General features: G+C 44.5%; 1 protein-coding gene across 1 annotated transcript in view; it reads right to left on the bottom strand.

The window, feature by feature from the left end:
* The window catches only part of PRMT3 (protein arginine methyltransferase 3), a 63,004-nt gene extending 47,150 nt beyond the window's left edge, over nucleotides 1–15,854 (bottom strand). The window contains exons 1-8 of the mRNA XM_069968051.1: nucleotides 15,776–15,854; nucleotides 15,529–15,655; nucleotides 15,366–15,448; nucleotides 14,707–14,756; nucleotides 11,442–11,544; nucleotides 10,102–10,252; nucleotides 6,337–6,481; nucleotides 312–377 (exon numbers count right to left, since the gene is read on the bottom strand). Of these exons, the coding sequence (XP_069824152.1) occupies nucleotides 312–377; nucleotides 6,337–6,481; nucleotides 10,102–10,252; nucleotides 11,442–11,544; nucleotides 14,707–14,756; nucleotides 15,366–15,448; nucleotides 15,529–15,655; nucleotides 15,776–15,797 (747 nt within the window). The 5' untranslated portion in view covers nucleotides 15,798–15,854. The remainder of the gene's footprint in view (nucleotides 1–311; nucleotides 378–6,336; nucleotides 6,482–10,101; nucleotides 10,253–11,441; nucleotides 11,545–14,706; nucleotides 14,757–15,365; nucleotides 15,449–15,528; nucleotides 15,656–15,775) is intronic.
* Between the last annotated feature and the right edge of the window lie 3,505 nt (nucleotides 15,855–19,359).

Raw genomic sequence — 19,359 nt, 5'->3', positions numbered from 1 at the left:
ATATATATATATATATATATATATATATATATATATATATACACAAACACAATAAGACAGCGAATCACAAGCCTCCCCCTCCGCTCGCCGCTCTCACCCTCATCCTCCTGTTCATAAATAAAAGGCGTAAAATAAAACCAATCCCCCGTTATCTGCTCTCAGCGGTCTCCGCCACTTGACAAACATCCTCGGAGTTATACAGATCCGGCGTATTAAATCACCGGCTGTCACCGCCGTACTACATGACCCACGCCTGCTCCGTCAGAGCTTCTGCCTCTCCAAGAGGGATCGTTCACTGTGCCGCGCCTCACCTTGTCCTTAAACACATCGGGATTCTGGTACATGAAGTCCCTGTAGCTTTCTGTCCGCACTGTGTCCTAAAATGGAAAAAAAAAAAACTATTATAAAAAGTAACAAACGGGGTAAATCAGGCAATTTTTTTAATATAAATTTTTCTTAGAGAATACATATTTTTAATTAGAGTTCATTTTTAAAAATATTAATGTTGAACATATATAAAAATATGTATTTATTGTATATATGTATATAATATATAATATTTATATTTATAAGTATATTATTATATTACTACAATTTTTAATATTTATTTTAATATTTATTTTTAATCATGATCATCATGTTTTAATTAAGGATAAAATTTCCTTTTTTTTTACAATTTTTTATCACTTATGGCAAGAATTCTTTATTTTATTTTTTATTATTATTATAGATTATTCAGTTCAAATTTTAAATTCGAGTACGTCCGGATTTTTTTTAAGTCCATCCCAGGCCAAAAAGAAAATAAAAAAAAATTCCTATTTGTACTAAAAGAGTTTAAAATGTAGTTTTGATATTAAATATAAAAAAAAGATTAAAACAATATAAAAAATATAAGATACTAAAATGTTCCTAAAAGTATAAACAAAAAGTATTATTTTTCTCTCTTTTTTTTTTTTTTTTTGGGTGTTTATTAATTTGGAGTTCTTTGCTGCCATCAGGACGGGGCTGGCGCGGGCGATTGTTCGTTTTCCTTTGCCGAGTGATCTCCTGCAGTAATTACAACTAATATAATGTAAATTGGGTTTGCTATCTGAAGCGTGAAGCGCTGCGAAGGTGATCAATTAAAATGACAAGGAAACGCCTGAAATCTTCCAGGAAGCCTGATATTTTCTGTGTCGCTCGCACTCTTTTATTGTGTGCATTTTTTTTCCCTTTCTGTCTCTTTACAATGGATCTCGGGGCAAAGCGGTGCGGCGTATGCGGCAGGGACAGCGAGACCTGAGCTGCGCAATATGTGAGGGAACAGGGTGAATTTACCATTTTAAATAAAAAATATATATATATTAATAATAATAATAATAATCATTACTATTATTAATATATACACTTATTATTATTAATATATATATATTTTATTATTATTATTATATATTTTTTATATTATTTTAATTTATTTAAAATAGTCATTAGTCATAGAAATCAAATAGAGATATTGGCTGATAACAGAGAGCAAAATATGTGTGTATATATTATATATATATATATATATATATATATATATATATATATATATATATATATATATATATACATATATATATATATATATATATATATATATATATATATATATGCGCATCTATTGCTCTCTGTTATCAACCAATATCTCTATTTGATTTCTGTTTCCTGAATAAGAAAGATGGCTAACAAGATTCCTACACATGTCTTGTTATGCAGCAGGGATAGAAATTGTATTACAGAATAACCAGTTATTGCAGCTATTGCTCCCTGTTATCATCCACTTCAGCCCAGGGTGATGTTTACTACAACGTCCATCAATAGTATAAGAGAGACAGGAAGAAAAACCTTTACGTTTAGGAAGCTTTCTTCCAGAAACAGCGCCACTCTTGTACTCAGTTTGGGTGCGGTATTGCAGCTCAGTTCCATTGAAGAGAATGGAGCAGAATTGTAATAAATCACACCACCTGTTGGCACTGTTTTACAATCCAGGAGAAAATATGCAAATGAACTAGAATAGTAGGGGGAAAAAAAAAATATATGGATATTTTGTATTTGTAATTTTTAACATTCAAAATTCTTTTTCTGACAAAAAATAAATAAATAAAATGACATCTACTAAGATGAATATCAAGAAATATGGCGGCCACCCAACATTCCCAGACTATAGGAAAGCTGGGTGAGCTGAATAAATCTCCCTCCTTGTTCTAGCCTTAGCAACATAGGGACACAGAGCAGCGGCCGCACGCTGCTCAGCCAATCACACGTTCCAGGTGAATCACATGATCAGCGTGGGGCAGGAGATTAATAGCCGCGACCCGTCCAGCCCCGAGTGCAGGGCCAGGAAGCTGAACCGCGAGCTTCTCATTGATTCTCTGCAGTTCATGAACAAATCGGAATATTTTCCGCTACGGCGCTTCCCCGATTGACACCTAAACCTTTGCCATTTCTGGTGGCGTCAGCAAATCGCTCGGATTTACAGCATTTAACACCCGTGCAGAGGAAATTAAAAATCCCTGATCTGGAAAAAAAAATTTTTTAAATAATATATATATATATATATATATATGTCAATAGGCAGTATTCACCGTTCACATTGTAATTTACTTCTATTAAGAAATTTCCAATCTTCCAGTACTTATCAGCTGCTGTATGTGCTACAGGAAGTGGTGTATTCTCTCCAGTCTGACACAGCGCTCTCTGCTGCCACCTCTGTCCATGTCAGGAACTGTCCAGAGCAGCAGAGGTTTTCTATGGGAATTTGCTGCTGCTCTGGACAGTAAATCGGTGAGGCCGCGTTCCTGTATTTGCGTTCCGTAGTTTTGGTAAAACAGGCGGCTACCGGAGAAGGCAAGGGGGGTGGATTCAGACACCTCTATCTGCTGCAGATTTGGTGTATGGACCTACCCTAACCTCCTCATCAGTAACATGGGGGTCCTGCGCTTTTTTCTAACGCCAGAAAAAAATACGGATTTGTAATGATCATCATTTTGAACATTCCTCCTCTTTTTTTTTTTTTTTTTTAAAACTATAAATTTATCTGTAGTTGCAGGTCTGCAATTACTGAAAAATTGCAGGCTCTTCGATTTCTATTGGGATATTCACTACCTGTAGTTTTACGGATCCACGTGCCGCAAAAAAAAAAAAAAAAAAAAAAAATTCAATTAAAATCGGACATGTCCTTGTACAGGCCGTAATTACAGAACAAGCAGCCAACAGAAGTCTATTGGACTGCGTTTTTTAATCCATTTTCCGCAAAGAACGGATGAAAAATGGATGCATTTGTGCGCATCCGTTTTTCCATTGACTTCCATTTAAAAAAATGCGATCGGCCACTTTTTTGTGTGTAAGCTGAAAAAACAGATGTGTTTTGATCAGTTTTTTTTTTTTTTTTTTACAATGGAAGTCAATGGAAAAACTTTTTTTATTAGTCTTTATGCATAAAGCGGACGAAAAATAACAGGCTACAAAAATGCAGAGTGAACGCAGCCTTACTTGTGGACGTTTCGGATGTTACATCTGTCCTTAAAAAAAGATCACCTTAATTTTAACCTCACTATGAATCGCCTCACTATCATCCATTTTTTTTGCGGATTGTGGATATAATATACGATCCTGAAAAATAAGTGACCGTGTGAATGAGGCCTACACAAAAATCCAGACACTAGACAGATGAAATATTTGCAAAATCTGGAACTAAAAATATGTTCCGCAAAAACATACTGATGTCTGACTGCCCCCCACCACCACCACTCCCTGGATCCTTAAGTGTCAGATATGGGTGGTTGTGGTGACATTATGATGTGTGTATGTGTATATATTTTTTATATATATATATATATATATATATATATATATATATATATATATATATAAGATTTGTCAAGCCGTTACCCATAGCAACCAATCAGATCCCAGCTTTCACTTTTAAAATGGCCTCTGATAAGTGAAAGCTAGGATCTGATTGGTTGCTATGGGCGACGGCTCCACTGCTGCTTGTTACAAGGCTTGATAAATGTCCCTCTCAGATTTCGTATTACTACCAAATACAAAAAAACACATAACACGACTGTATTTTGGGTTGTAAACAGACACGACACTCGGCGTCATGGCCATAAGCGTAAAACGAATACGCGTACATACAGCCATTCAATAGCATCTGAGTGTTTGAGCTGTAAAATTCACACAAATGCGCCATGTATGTAAATGTAAGACTTATGAGTCATTCCAAAAACTGTACATGGGGATTCAATCTAAACCTAACTTTATTACAGCTCTACAGCGACAATTTCCCACGCTACTGAATGTCAACGCTGCCTAAACCGTATACTTCATAAGTCGAGATTTGTCACTTTTTTTTTTTTTATTTCTTACACTATTTTTGTAATCCATTTTTTTTCATCCTTTTTTTGGCGAAAAACTGATGCTTTTGTTTGCATCCATTTTGGTCTGACTTATTATAAAAAAAAATAAATAAAAATCAAAAAATATCCTTTTCTTATAGCGTTCACAAAAAAAAAAAAACGGTTGACCACATTTTTGTGTACGCTAAAAAAAAAAAAAAACAGATGCGTTTTCATCCCTTTTTTTTATAATAGAAGTCAATTGAAAAAGGATCAAAAGGGATGCACAGAAATAAATACAATGGATGAAAAAAACATTACAAAAACGCGGTGTGGACCCAGCCTTACTATTACATTTTTTTTATGTTTATTTGCTGAAAAATAAAAATAGGAAAAATTGTGAAAAAAAAAAAAAAATATGAATACATCTGTTATTTACGTTAAACGGACGGCAAAATCGTAGAGTGAACCCAGCCTTACAGGTAATAAAGAATATACACAATAGAATAAGAAAAATAAAAAAATAAAAATGTTTTTATATTGGGATTTATAAAATTTTTTTTTTTTTTTTACGGTCAGTAATTGCGGGGATAACGCTTTATTGGCGCCATGTAAATCCTGACCGAGCAGAGATCGCCGGTTTATGAAGAGTTTTCATAGCCGCCGCTCTCCGGATCCTCCATGACACGGGACATAGTGTGAAGGTTTGGCCGTGGTTATAACGTATCCCTGTAATCTGCGCAGAGCACTGCGGATCCTGACGGGGAGGGGGAGGAGGGGCGGATTCTGCAGCTAGAGGACACTGCTCAAGGTTCTCCCTGATTTATGGCAAATTGTCTTATTGCAGCTTCTATAGATCATAAATTTCGGTTATTTATCGCCCCCTAGGACGGAAAACAAAGAACACTGCTCTGTGCGGAGGGAGCGCCACATGGCGACACGGGGAAAGGCAGCGCATCCCTGCGGCCGTGTTCACATTGTTCCTGCACAGATACAGATCCTGGAGTGGCCTGCTGTCAGGCGGACACAGGGTCGTCTTGTTGGGTGACAACCATTATGGTGGCCGTTATACTTACACAAACATCTATGGCTTTTTGGACTGTTAAAATGTTCCTATAGTGTTATACATGAACCCTTAAAGGGTTCGTTCACCCAAAATGTTTTTCTTTCAAATCAACTAGCGTCAGAAAGTGCCAGAGATTTGAAATTTATTTCTATATAAAAATCCAGTCTTCCAGTACTTATCAGCTGCTGTATGTCCTGCAGGAAGTGGTGTATTCTCTCCAGTCTGACACAGTGCTCTCTGCTGCCACCTCTGTCCATGTCAGGAACTGTCCAGAGCAGCAGCAAATACTTATACAAACTTCTCCTGCTCTGGACAGTTCCTGACATGGACAGAGGTGGCAGCAGAGAGCACTGTGTCACACAGGAGAGAATACACCAATTCCTGCAGGACATACAGCAGCTGATAAGTACTGGAAAACTAGAGATTTTTATTTAGAAGTAAATTACAAATCTATATAACTTTCTGTATTGGTGGCCATCTTGGTCGCCACCCAACTTTCCAAAGACTCCTGGGCAAAGACAAAGGGCAAACCTGTCCAGTTCTACATTGACCTTTTGACCTCTTGCTGTAATAGCAGCCATATTGTTTGTCACTCAACTTTCCCTGTAAAAGCAACTAAAGAAACTACTAAGGTAGTGTTACTCCCATCATCCCATATCACTGCACCACTTGTATTGGCGGCCATCTTGGTTCTCACCCAGCTTTCCCAGGAACAGCTAAAAGTCAAGGTATTTTTTGGATTTTTACAGGAAGTTGAAGGACTCTAATGCAGTCGGCTATGGAAACGCCATATTGCCTCGTGCAGGGTACGGCGTTAATATTCCCGTCACGTGGCATGATTGGCGCCATCATGTTGTATGATTAACCCTCCTGGAATAAAGAATCCCAGCACCTGTGTTCTGCTCTAACCTTTAACATCTCCTCGTGTATCCCGAAGTGCCCGTAGGAGCCGAAGTAGGCGCCGTCCTCGCTCTCATCCAGCTCTGCGACGGCCCCGGCGGAAGATGAACCACATCTGACATCTGCGTTCATCACAAAATCCTGCGCAAGTTGTCTGTAATCAATTTCAAACATACCCCAGAGACAGGATTACTGAACCGTGGAAATGAAGAGATGAGGAGCGAGCGAGAGAGCGAGCGAGCGAGCGAGCGAGCGGCTGCTGATGGGATGAGCTGGGGAACAATGCCTCCCTCTGCTGGTTAGAGGGGGAACTGCACCCATTACCTATGATGTGGCGCGGAATCACAGCATGGATGCCCCAATAGGACTCTATGGTATCTGTCTTTTTTTACTTATTCCACTGATGCCACATCCATTGAATCTGTGAAAAAAGGATCCCAGTGCATCTCCACAGCTAGATCGCCCCCCTCGGTGTAAGAGAATCTTTCCCACCCCCCCAAAAGCTGAATGTGCTGGTACACCCACCCGGTGTGTCACGGAACCTTCCCCATCCCCGAAAGCTGAATGTGCCGATACAGAACAAAACCAACCCTTCTTCCCCGAACCACTGACAGCGCATCACCAAACCACGACCACTCCAGAGCCAGCATGCCCCTAGTCACCCGAAGCGGCGAGGTCCCCAGTTGCTTGTTGCCTCCTTCTCCCGGCTCATGTGTGACGTCACTTGTGAGCCGGGAGAAGGAAGCATCATGGGACCTCATTGCCTCAGGTGACTATGGGCATGGGGGGGGGCCTCTGTACAGGCACATTCAGCTTTCTGGGGGTGTGGGGGAAGGTTCAGTGACACACCTGGCAGGTGGATGTGGGTGGGGATGCACTGTCAGTGATTTGGGGGGGGAAGGTACCAGGGAAGAGGGGTTGGTTTTGTTCTGTACTGCCACATTCAGCTTTCCGGGGGAGGGGGAGAGGTTCAGTGACACGCAGGCAGGTGGTTGTGGCCAGGGATGGCTGGGGGTGCCAGCGGTTCAGAGGGGAAGATATTACTATGTGACACGTTCAGCTCTACTACATCTGGGGGGGATTATGGGTGACACATCCAGCTCTACTACATCTGGGGGGGATTAAGGGTGACACATCCAGCTCTACTACATCTGGGGGGGGGGGGGGATTAGGGGTGACACATCCAGCTCTACTACATCTGGGGGGGGGGGGATTAGGGGTGACACATCCAGCTCTACTACATCTGGAGGGATTAGGGGTGACACATCCAGCTCTACTACATCTGGAGGGATTAGGGGTGACACATCCAGCTCTACTACATCTGGAGGGATTAGGGGTGACACATCCAGCTCTACTACATCTGGAGGGATTAGGGGTGACACATCCAGCTCTACTACATCTGGAGGGATTAGGGGTGACACATCCAGCTCTACTACATCTGGAGGGATTAGGGGTGACACATCCAGCTCTACTACATCTGGAGGGATTAGGGGTGACACATCCAGCTCTACTACATCTGGAGGGATTAGGGGTGACACATCCAGCTCTACTACATCTGGAGGGATTAGGGGTGACACATCCAGCTCTACTACATCTGGGGGGATTAGGGGTGACACATCCAGCTTTACTACATCTGGAGGGATTAGGGGTGACACATCCAGCTCTACTACATCTGGGGGGATTAGGGGTGACACATCCAGCTCTACTACATCTGGGGGGATTTGGGGTGACACATCCAGCTCTACTACATCTGGGGGGATTAGGGGTGACACATCCAGCTCTACTACATCTGGGGGGGATTAGGGGTGACACATCCAGCTCTACTACATCTGGAGGGATTAGGGGTGACACATCCAGCTCTACTACATCTGGAGGGATTAGGGGTGACACATCCAGCTCTACTACATCTGGGGGGATTAGGAGTGACACATCCAGCTCTACTACATCTGGGGGGATTAGGAGTGACACATCCAGCTCTACTACATCTGGGGGGGATTAGGAGTGACACATCCAGCTCTACTACATCTGGGGGGGATTAGGGGTGACACATCCAGCTCTACTACATCTGGGGGGGATTAGGGGTGACACATCCAGCTCTACTACATCTGGGGGGGATTAGGGGTGACACATCCAGCTCTACTACATCTGGAGGGATTAGGAGTGACACATCCAGCTCTACTACATCTGGGGGGGATTAGGGGTGACACATCCAGCTTTACTACATCTGGAGGGATTAGGGGTGACACATCCAGCTCTACTACATCTGGGGGGATTAGGGGTGACACATCCAGCTCTACTACATCTGGGGGGGATAAGGGGTGACACATCCAGCTCTACTACATCTGGAGGGATTAGGGGTGACACATCCAGCTCTACTACATCTGGAGGGATTAGGGGTGACACATCCAGCTCTACTACATCTGGAGGGATTAGGGGTGACACATCCAGCTCTACTACATCTGGAGGGATTAGGGGTGACACATCCAGCTCTACTACATCTGGGGGGATTAGGGGTGACACATCCAGCTTTACTACATCTGGAGGGATTAGGGGTGACACATCCAGCTCTACTACATCTGGGGGGATTAGGGGTGACACATCCAGCTCTACTACATCTGGGGGGATTAGGGGTGACACATCCAGCTCTACTACATCTGGGGGGATTAGGGGTGACACATCCAGCTCTACTACATCTGGGGGGGATTAGGGGTGACACATCCAGCTCTACTACATCTGGAGGGATTAGGGGTGACACATCCAGCTCTACTACATCTGGAGGGATTAGGGGTGACACATCCAGCTCTACTACATCTGGGGGGATTAGGAGTGACACATCCAGCTCTACTACATCTGGGGGGATTAGGAGTGACACATCAAGCTCTACTACATCTGGGGGGGATTAGGAGTGACACATCCAGCTCTACTACATCTGGGGGGGATTAGGGGTGACACATCCAGCTCTACTACATCTGGGGGGGATTAGGGGTGACACATCCAGCTCTACTACATCTGGGGGGGATTAGGGGTGACACATCCAGCTCTACTACATCTGGAGGGATTAGGAGTGACACATCCAGCTCTACTACATCTGGGGGGGATTAGGGGTGACACATCCAGCTTTACTACATCTGGAGGGATTAGGGGTGACACATCCAGCTCTACTACATCTGGGGGGATTAGGGGTGACACATCCAGCTCTACTACATCTGGGGGGGATAAGGGGTGACACATCCAGCTCTACTACATCTGGGGGGGATTAGGGGTGACACATCCAGCTTTACTACATCTGGAGGGATTAGGGGTGACACATCCAGCTCTACTACATCTGGGGGGGATTAGGGGTGACACATCCAGCTCTACTACATCTGGAGGAATTAGGGGTGACACATCCAGCTCTACTACATCTGGGGGGGATTAGGGGTGACACATCCAGCTTTGCTACATTTGACATTCAGCTCTGCTATGCTTGAATGTGAAGGAAAAAACGGACACGGTTGTAAAAACGGATGCAAGTCAGCTATCGGACTAAAATCACGGTCCTTAAAAAACACTGAACATGTGAATGAGGCCTAAATCTATTATGTGTGGCCATTCAGCTGTTGCAAAACTACAATTCCCATCATGCCTGGACAGCCATTTTGGGATGGGGATTGTAGTTTTGCAGCAGTTTTCTCCTCTATTCCCATTCAGAATATATGCACGCTCATCCAAACCAAGTGTGCACGTATATAGGGGAAGGGGGCTGGGAGAGCTCCCTCATTGTATAATATATACCTCATTCTACTCAGCTCCTGGAGGGCGTTCGCCAGGGTCGCTTCTGCTTCTCGTGCCCGACTCTCTGCCTGCTTTAACTGTTCGTGCACCGACGGCTCAGCGTCCATGTTAGTGTCGGAGGAATTATCATCATATTCCATATCATTAAAATCTAAAAAGATAAAAAAAAAGTTAAAGCAAAAAGCTAAATGTGAGAGATTAAAAGCTTGTCCTGGAAGCTGAGATAGGAGGAGCTGTTTGCAGGAGTCTCAACACTGCAGCTGTCCCTGAAAGAATAGAGACCACCAAGGACTTCAGGGTCAAAGCGGCAGCTAAGGGCCCTATTCCATCGGACGATTACCGGGAAAAAGCTTTTTGAGTACAGAAAGAGGCTTTTTTAACTAATAAACCATATTACAGAGTTTTCTTAAAATCGCTTGTACTATTGATTTCTGCAAAAATATTTTAAATGACAGTGACAATTTAAAGGGATTATCCAGGCTTATAAAAAAATAGAAGCTTACTTCCAGAAACAGCGCCACCCTTGTCCTCAGTTTGGGTGCGGTATTGCAGCTCAGTTCCATTGAAGTGAGCAGGGATTTTTTAATCTAATCCTGGATAGAACATTTTTCTAATCCCTGCGATATAAAATAGGATCAGCCTTAGCAGCAAGCCGGTTTGTTTGAACCTTCACGATGGCACCATAGGAGCTAGTATATAGTGCCGTCATGGAGGTGAGAAGAGTAGATAGACTTAGGGTCTTTAGCTTTGGCTGTCCAGGCATGATGGGAATTGTGGTTTTGCAACAGCTGGAGGGCCGAAGGTTCCCCATCCCTGCATTACTAGATCTCATCTTGCTGTAAGTGAATAGGAAAATTCTTATTTGAAGGGTTTATCCAGTGCTAAAAAAACATGGCCACTTTCTTCCAGAGACAGCACCGCTCTTGTCTCCAGGTTTTGTAATTTGGTTCCATTGAAGTAAATGGAGCCCAATTGCAAACCACACCTGACCTGGAGACAAGAGTGGCGCTGTCTCTGCAAGAAAGTGGCCATGTTTTTGTAGCGCTGGATAAACCCTTTAAATCCACAGGCAGGAAATTTATTCTGCTATTAGCCCACAGGAGGCTGCCTGCACTGATACACTGTAACAAACCCTCAGGTAAGAGAGAAGGATCTGGTCAGAACTTCTGCATTATAAAGTAACTCAGTTCCCAATGTGAGGTGAGGCAGAGAGATTGTGCAGCGTCCCCACCTGGGAATGATGGGTGTTCTAGTATCTGACATTGCAGAATATAAGAATTCTGGATTATCAGACTCCAGATGTGTAACAAACCCTCAGGGCTGTGTGTGCTCGTACTTACCGTACTGAAGTAATCCATCGTCCTGGATCACTGGCTTGTAGAATTCTTCCTTGTCCCAGGGCACAGGGCCGGTGACGCCGGTGAGAGCCCCCGGGGTGCAGCCCTGCACAGATACAACATGGAGGTCACCAGAGAGAAGAGCACAATGTGACAACCTGCAACCAGCTAGTGAATGTGAGGAGGTCTAATAGGAATAGTGCTGGAAACATCCTCAAAGTGATCAAACTTCCTGCAGGCTACGATAGAAAGGGGTCAGATCACACAGGACATGGCAGCTCGCTGTAGACCGGTCAGAGCCCATGTGAGCCCAATAGTGTCTACAGTAGGGATCAGATCTAGAGCAATGGAAGGAGGCATCTGGTCTGATGGGTCACGTCCTCCATCAAGTGGACAACCGGTGCATGTGCGTCACTTACCTGGGGAAAAGAAGGAGAGCCGGAGAAAAGATGCCAGATCACAGCAGCAGCAGCAGCGCACTAGGTAAGTATGTACTGATGTGTGATCTGGGGGCTGACAGCATGGACATGTGTATATCTGTGCTGTCAGTTTCCCTTTATCGCTTACACAAGAAGATGTGCGGCCGATAATAATGATAAATTCTAAAGCATGTTCTAAAGATCCGATAAGCGGAGGGATCAGTCGTTTTCCCCGCTCCTCGGCTGGTAGCTGTCACTTTTACATGGGCCGAATACCAGCACAGGAGCATTTCTTGCAGCCCTCCTGACCAATAATCAGCCCGTGTAAAAGGCCCTTTGGTCTCCAAATTTCCCAGATCTCAATCCGATCCATCACCTGTGAGATGCGATGAAAAACAAGTCTCATCCATGGAGGCCACATTGCACACCTTACAGAACCTGCTACCACAGGGGGTATCATAGGGCTATGGGGTCTGAGCCTTAGAGGGACACATCATAGGGTTATGGGGTCCATGGGAGCACAACCCACAGATATGGGTCTGAGCCTTAGAGGCACACATCACAGGGCTATGGGGTCCGGGGGCGCACATCACAGGGCTATGGGGTCCATGGGAGCACAACACACAGATATGGGGTCTGAGTCTTAGAGGCACACATCACAGGGCTAACGGGTCCGGGGGCGCACATGACAGGGCTATGGGGTCCATGGGAGCACAACACACAGATATGGGGTCTGAGTCTTAGAGGCACACATCACAGGGCTATGGGGTCCGAGGGCGCACAACACACAAATATGGGGTCTGAACCTTAGAGGGACACATCACTGGGTTATGGGGTCCGGAGGAGCACATCACAGGGCTACTGGGTCTGAATCTTAGAGGGACACATCACAGGGCTATGGGGTATGAGCCTTAGAGGGACACATCACAGGGCTATGGGGTATGAGCCTTAGACGGACACATCACAGGGCTATGGGGTATGAGCCTTAGACGGACACATCACAGGGCTATGGGGTATGAGCCTTAGAGGGACACATCACAGGCTATGGGGTCCAGACCTTAGAGGGACACATCACAGGGCTATGGGGTCTGAGCCTTAGAGGGACACATCACAGGGCTATGGGGTCTGAACCTTAGAGGGACACATCACACGGCTATGTGGTCTGAGCCTTAGAGGGACACATCAGAGGGCTGAGGGGTCTGGGGAAGCACATCACACAGATATGGGGTCTGAGCCTTAGAGGGACACATCACAGGGCTATGGGGTCTGTGCCTTAGAGGGACACATCACAGGGCTATGGGGTCTGTGCCTTAGAGGGACACATCACAGGGCTATGGGGTCTGTGCCTTAGAGGGACACATCACAGGGCTATGTGGTCTGTGCCTTAGAGCAGTGATTTTCAACCTTTTTTGAGCCGCGGCACACTTTTTATACTTAAAAAATCCCGGGGCACACCACCAACTAAAATGGCACAAAATGACACTAAAACAGTACATATTATACATATAGTTAATAATATAGATTCTAAATGTATTTATACTCACTCAGTGTGAAACCTGGGCCTGTTTTCTTCTCCCCCCTGCTTCTCTCCTGTGCTTCTCTCCACCATACTTCTCCCCCCACTTCTTTCTTGTGCTTCTCTCCACCATACTTCTCCCCCCCCACTTCTCTCCTGTGCTTCTCTCCACCATGCTTCTCCCCCCCACTTCTCTCCACCATACTTCTCTCCCCCCACTTCTTTCTTGTGCTTCTCTCCACCATACTTCTCCCCCCCCACTTCTCTCCTGTGCTTCTCTCCACCATACTTCTCCCCCCCCCCCCCCCCCCCCCCCCCCCCCCCCACTTCTCTCCTGTGCTTCTCTCCACCATACTTCTCCCCCCTACTTCTCTCCTGTGCTTCTCCCCCCACTTCTCTCCTGTGCTTCTCTCCACTCAAAAAAAACATACAGATAGGTGGATTTAGATTGTGAGCCAAATGGGACAGGGAGCAATAATTGGCAAAACTATGTAAAGTGCTGCGGAATCTGTGTGCGCTATAGAAATAAAAGCATTATTATTATTATTATGCTTCTCTCCTGTGCTTCTCTCCACCATACTTCTCTCCACCATACTTCTCTCCACCATACTTCTCTCCACCATACTTCTCTCCACCATACTTCTCTCCCCCCTGCTTCTCTCCGCTGTTTCTCTCCCCCATCCCCATGTTTCTCTCCCCCCTGCTTCTCTCCGCTGTTTCTCTCCCCTATCCCCATGTTTCTCTCCCCCCTGCTTCTCTCCCCTGTTTCACAGGGGCACCATAGTTTGGGGAACCTTCCCCGCGGCACACCTGACCATGTGTCACGGCACACTAGTGTGCCACGGCACACTGGTTGAAAATCACTGCCTTAGAGGGACACATCACAGGGCTATGGGGTCTGTGCCTTAGAGGGACACATCACAGGGCTATGTGGTCTGTGCCTTAGAGGGACACATCACAGGGCTATGGGGTCTGTGCCTTAGAGGGACACATCACAGGGCTATGGGGTCTGTGCCTTAGAGGGACACATCACAGGGCTATGGGGTCTGAGTCTTAGAGGGACACATCACAGGGCTATGAGGTCCGGGGGCGCACATCACAGGGCTATGGGGTCTGAGCCTTAGAGGGACACATCACACGGCTATGGGGTCCGGGCACCAGGGAGAGCACATCACAGAGCTATAAGGTCAGGGTTCACCACCCTAGATGGTGAACAGTCCTAATCCTGTTTTATCATATTAGCACAATTATCTTGAACCTTGTTCACAGAGCTAATCTCTAGGGACTGGCCGCCACCATTCACCCCCCGCAGATCTGTAGAGGAGACACTTACTGTGGATCTGATGTAGTTGATGAGTTTGATGTATCCATAGAAGTCCAGACCTGAAACAGCGCAAAAGACAGTGCGGTCACACTAGAACTGAAACCTGAGGGTTAATGGGGTAGGACGACCCCTTCTCTTCTCCATACACAACGTTAGAGCACAGGCAGCTAATAGATGAGGACCCCTGGTGCCCCCACTTTTAGGGGGGCACCCTATATAACCAGGGCATAAAGAGATCCATGTAATAACACACAGACATTCTGCCACCTTCTAGCATACTCCATTGTTTTACCATGTCAGGATCTCTGCTTGCTGACAAAGAATTCATGCAGATAGTCATCCGTATACTAAACAGCGCCGACGCCATACTGACCCATGTTACCTGCACCGACACATTGTAACAAAGAGAGATGAAGCTTTGCCGCAGCTGGAGGACCACAGACTGGGATTTCATTAAAGATGGTAAAAGTCACTGACAGCAAGCAGAGAGATTAAAAAGAAACAGCAATGGCCAACAGTACCAATCCTTGTGAAAAAGCCCTGAATAGCCCTGTGATAGCGCTGCCCGCTCCTCCCCTGGGGGCATACATAACCAGGCAGGGTGACAACCCCTGTGGGAGCCGTAATGGAGGCAGGATACAGGTTGTCACCCGTAAGAGGCTGCCTACCATGCCGGGAGATGACCTGGTGAATGTCAAAGTCATGCTGGGACTTGCAGTGCTTGAAGACGTCCTCTGGAGACGAGTCAGTCCTGAGGAAGAGGAGCGGAGCCGGTTATTATCCTGTATATAAGATACATGAGGGGGGGAGAAGAATATACAGTACAGATACCTGTCACAGAACAGACAGCGGACCTCCGCACCAGCACCCCCATCATCCTCATCATCCCAGGCCAGGTCATCATCATCATCACCGTCTGACAGCTCCGGGACATCCTCAAAGTCAACGCCGTCCGCAGCTGAAAACACAGGAGACTTTATATAACACAAGGTGATAGGTATACACACACAGATAGAAGCTGGAGAACAACAAGTCCCAGCACAACACTATATGACATAAACACATCCCGGCTGCTCACATGGGTCTATGTGCTGCGCCATCTTGGTTACTGGCAAATCTCAGGCCCCGCCCACCAACGTCCGGGCAGCAGACTGTAGTGAGGAAAAGGACCTGCAATGACATCATGATCATGTGATCAGTCACATGTGTGGGAGGGGCCTGGCTCAGGCTGTCGGCTGCTGCTGCATGATGTCTCACTGCGTCTTGCTTGTTAGATCGGTATCAGTGACGTAAACGTAAAAGAACACACACTGCTGCCTTGGATTAGGAGAGTATAATCCGGGACCGTGCTTGTAATCCAAATCCACTCTTATACCAAAGCAAATTTTCCCATAAGAAATCATAGATATGCAGACAATTGGTTCCACACCCCAAAAATAATGATTTTTATTCTGAACTAGAAAATGTACTCGGCGCTGCCCGGGTATAACGCGCCAGTGTGTTAATTAGATTTGTTCCGAGGTCGGCCAAGAGTCGAATCTATGCCCTCGTTTTTGTTTGTTTTTATTTTTTTAAGGTTAATCGCCAGGAGCCCTATATACCCCTATATACGCTATATACCCGACAGTTCTGCACTGTTTATGTAAATTGTAGCTTATGCACATTAGAAATAAATTAAAAACTTAAAACATCCTAAATACTTTATAGCCAAACTGAGATGTCATGTGATCAGACTGTATACAGAGCCTGGTTATATACAACATTGTTAGTGTTATATACAGAGCCTGGTTATATACAACATTGTTAGTGTTATATACAGAGCCTGGTTATATACAACATTGTTAGTGTTATATACAGAGCCTGGTTATATACAACATTGTTAGTGTTATATACAGTCTGGTTATATACAACATTGTTAGTGTTATATACAGTCTGGTTATATACAACATTGTTAGTGTTATATACAGTCTGGTTATATACAACATTGTTAGTGTTATATACAGCCTGGTTATATACAACATTGGCAGTGTTATATACAGCGCCTGGTCACATGCAACATTGTCAGTGTTATATACAGCCTGGTTATGTACAACATTGTCAGTGTTATATACAGCCTGGTTATATACAACATTGTCAGAGTTATATACAGCCTGGTTATGTACAACATTGTCAGTGTTATATACAGCCTGGTTATGTACAACATTGTCAGTGTTATATACAGCCTGGTTATATACAACATTGTCAGTGTTACACAGAGCCTGGTTATATGCAACATTGTCAGTGTTATATACAGCCTGGTTATGTACATTGTCAGTGTTATATACAGCCTGGTTATATACAACATTGTCAGTGTTACACAGAGCCTGGTTATATGCAACATTGTCAGTGTTATATACAGCCTGGTTATGTACAACATTGTCAGTGTTATATACAGCCTGGTTATATACAACATTGGCAGTGTAATATACAGCCTGGTTATAAGCAACAGTGGTATTGTTATATACAGCCTGGTTATAAGCAACACTGGTAGTTTATACAGTATACAGCCTTGTGTACAACATTAACAGTGTTATACTGAGCATGGTTATATACAACATTGTTAGTGTTATATACAGAGCCTGGTTATATACAACATTGTTAGTGTTATATACAGAGCCTGGTTATATACAACATTGTTAGTGTTATATACAGAGCCTGGTTATATACAACATTGTTAGTGTTATATACAGTCTGGTTATATACAACATTGTTAGTGTTATATACAGTCTGGTTATATACAACATTGTTAGTGTTATATACAGTCTGGTTATATACAACATTGTTAGTGTTATATACAGCCTGGTTATATACAACATTGGCAGTGTTATATACAGCGCCTGGTCACATGCAACATTGTCAGTGTTATATACAGCCTGGTTATGTACAACATTGTCAGTGTTATATACAGCCTGGTTATATACAACATTGTCAGAGTTATATACAGCCTGGTTATGTACAACATTGTCAGTGTTATATACAGCCTGGTTATGTACAACATTGTCAGTGTTATATACAGCCTGGTTATATACAACATTGTCAGTGTTACACAGAGCCTGGTTATATGCAACATTGTCAGTGTTATATACAGCCTGGTTATGTACATTGTCAGTGTTATATACAGCCTGGTTATATACAACATTGTCAGTGTTACACAGAGCCTGGTTATATGCAACATTGTCAGTGTTATATACAGCCTGGTTATGTACAACATTGTCAGTGTTATATACAGCCTGGTTATATACAACATTGGCAGTGTAATATACAGCCTGGTTATAAGCAACAGTGGTATTGTTATATACAGCCTGGTTATAAGCAACACTGGTAGTTTATACAGTATACAGCCTTGTGTACAACATTAACAGTGTTATACTGAGCATGGTTATATACAACATTGGCAGTGTTATATACCGCCTGATTATATACAACATTAGCAGTTAATATACAGCCTAGTTATGTACAACATTGGTAGTGTTATTCTGAGCCTGGTTATATGCAACATTGGCAGTGTTATACAGTATACAGCCTGGTTATATACAACATTGGCAGTGTTATACAGTATACAGCCTGGTTATATACAACATTGGCAGTGTTGTATACAGGCTGGTTATATACAACATTAGCAGTGTTATATGCAGCCTGGTTATGTATAACATTGGTAGTGTTATGTTGAGACTGGTTATATACAACATTGACAGTGTTAGTGGAGGTCCTGTATACCTGTAGTATATAGCTGGTGGAGGTCCTGTATACCTGTAGTGTATAGTTCTGGGGTCCTGTATACCTGTAGTGTAAAGTTTCCCTCCCCCACTTGCAGGTAGCCTCCATACTCTATACACCCCCCTGCAGGTATTCCCTATACTGCCGCTGCGAGTTTGTCAGCAGCCCGCCCCATTAACCCCCCCGCCGCCTGAGCGTACACATCACCTTGTCCCCACTCTGGCTTGCTTCGGGGATTCCTGGCACGTCCCACGCACTGCTTGGCTGAGCAGGACGTGAAGACACTGGGAGCTCCGAAGCAAGCCAGAGCAGGGAGCAGGTGATGTATAGGCTCAGGCGGCAGGGAGTTAACGGGGCAGGCTTCTGACAAACTCGCAGCGGGATGTCCATCCTGCTGCAAGTTTGTCTGCCCATAGAGTGTACAGGGTGAGAAATCTGCTGCGGTTTCGCCCAGTGAGTTTGTACCCTTAGGGAGCGTTCACACATACAGGATCTGCAGCAGATTTGATGGCCCAATTACTTTGCATTGAAATCTGCGCCATCAAATCTGCTGCAGATCACATTGTTGCAGGCACATTATAGCATCAGTGTGTATAGCTGAGTGTAAGTGCAGGCACAGTATAACAGCGGTGTGTATAGCTGAGTGTAAGTGCAGGCACGATATAGCAGCAGTGTGTATAGCTGAGTGTAAGTGCAGGCACATTATAGCAGCAGTGTGTATAGCTTAGTGTGCGTGCAGGCACATTATAGCAGGAATGGAGAGGATGGGGCTGACAGAGACTACAGGAAACATGGAGGAATGAGCAGTGCACATGTTGGCAGATAAATGCAGCACTCTCTGTCCCTGTCCCCTGATGTAAGCCCCAGCCTGAAGTGGATCTGCTATGATTTGGAAGGTGAGGGAGA

This window comes from Dendropsophus ebraccatus, chromosome 4 (assembly GCF_027789765.1).
Source record: "Dendropsophus ebraccatus isolate aDenEbr1 chromosome 4, aDenEbr1.pat, whole genome shotgun sequence".
Taxonomy (NCBI): Eukaryota; Metazoa; Chordata; class Amphibia; order Anura; family Hylidae; genus Dendropsophus; species Dendropsophus ebraccatus.
This window is presented reverse-complemented; position numbering and strand designations above follow the sequence as displayed.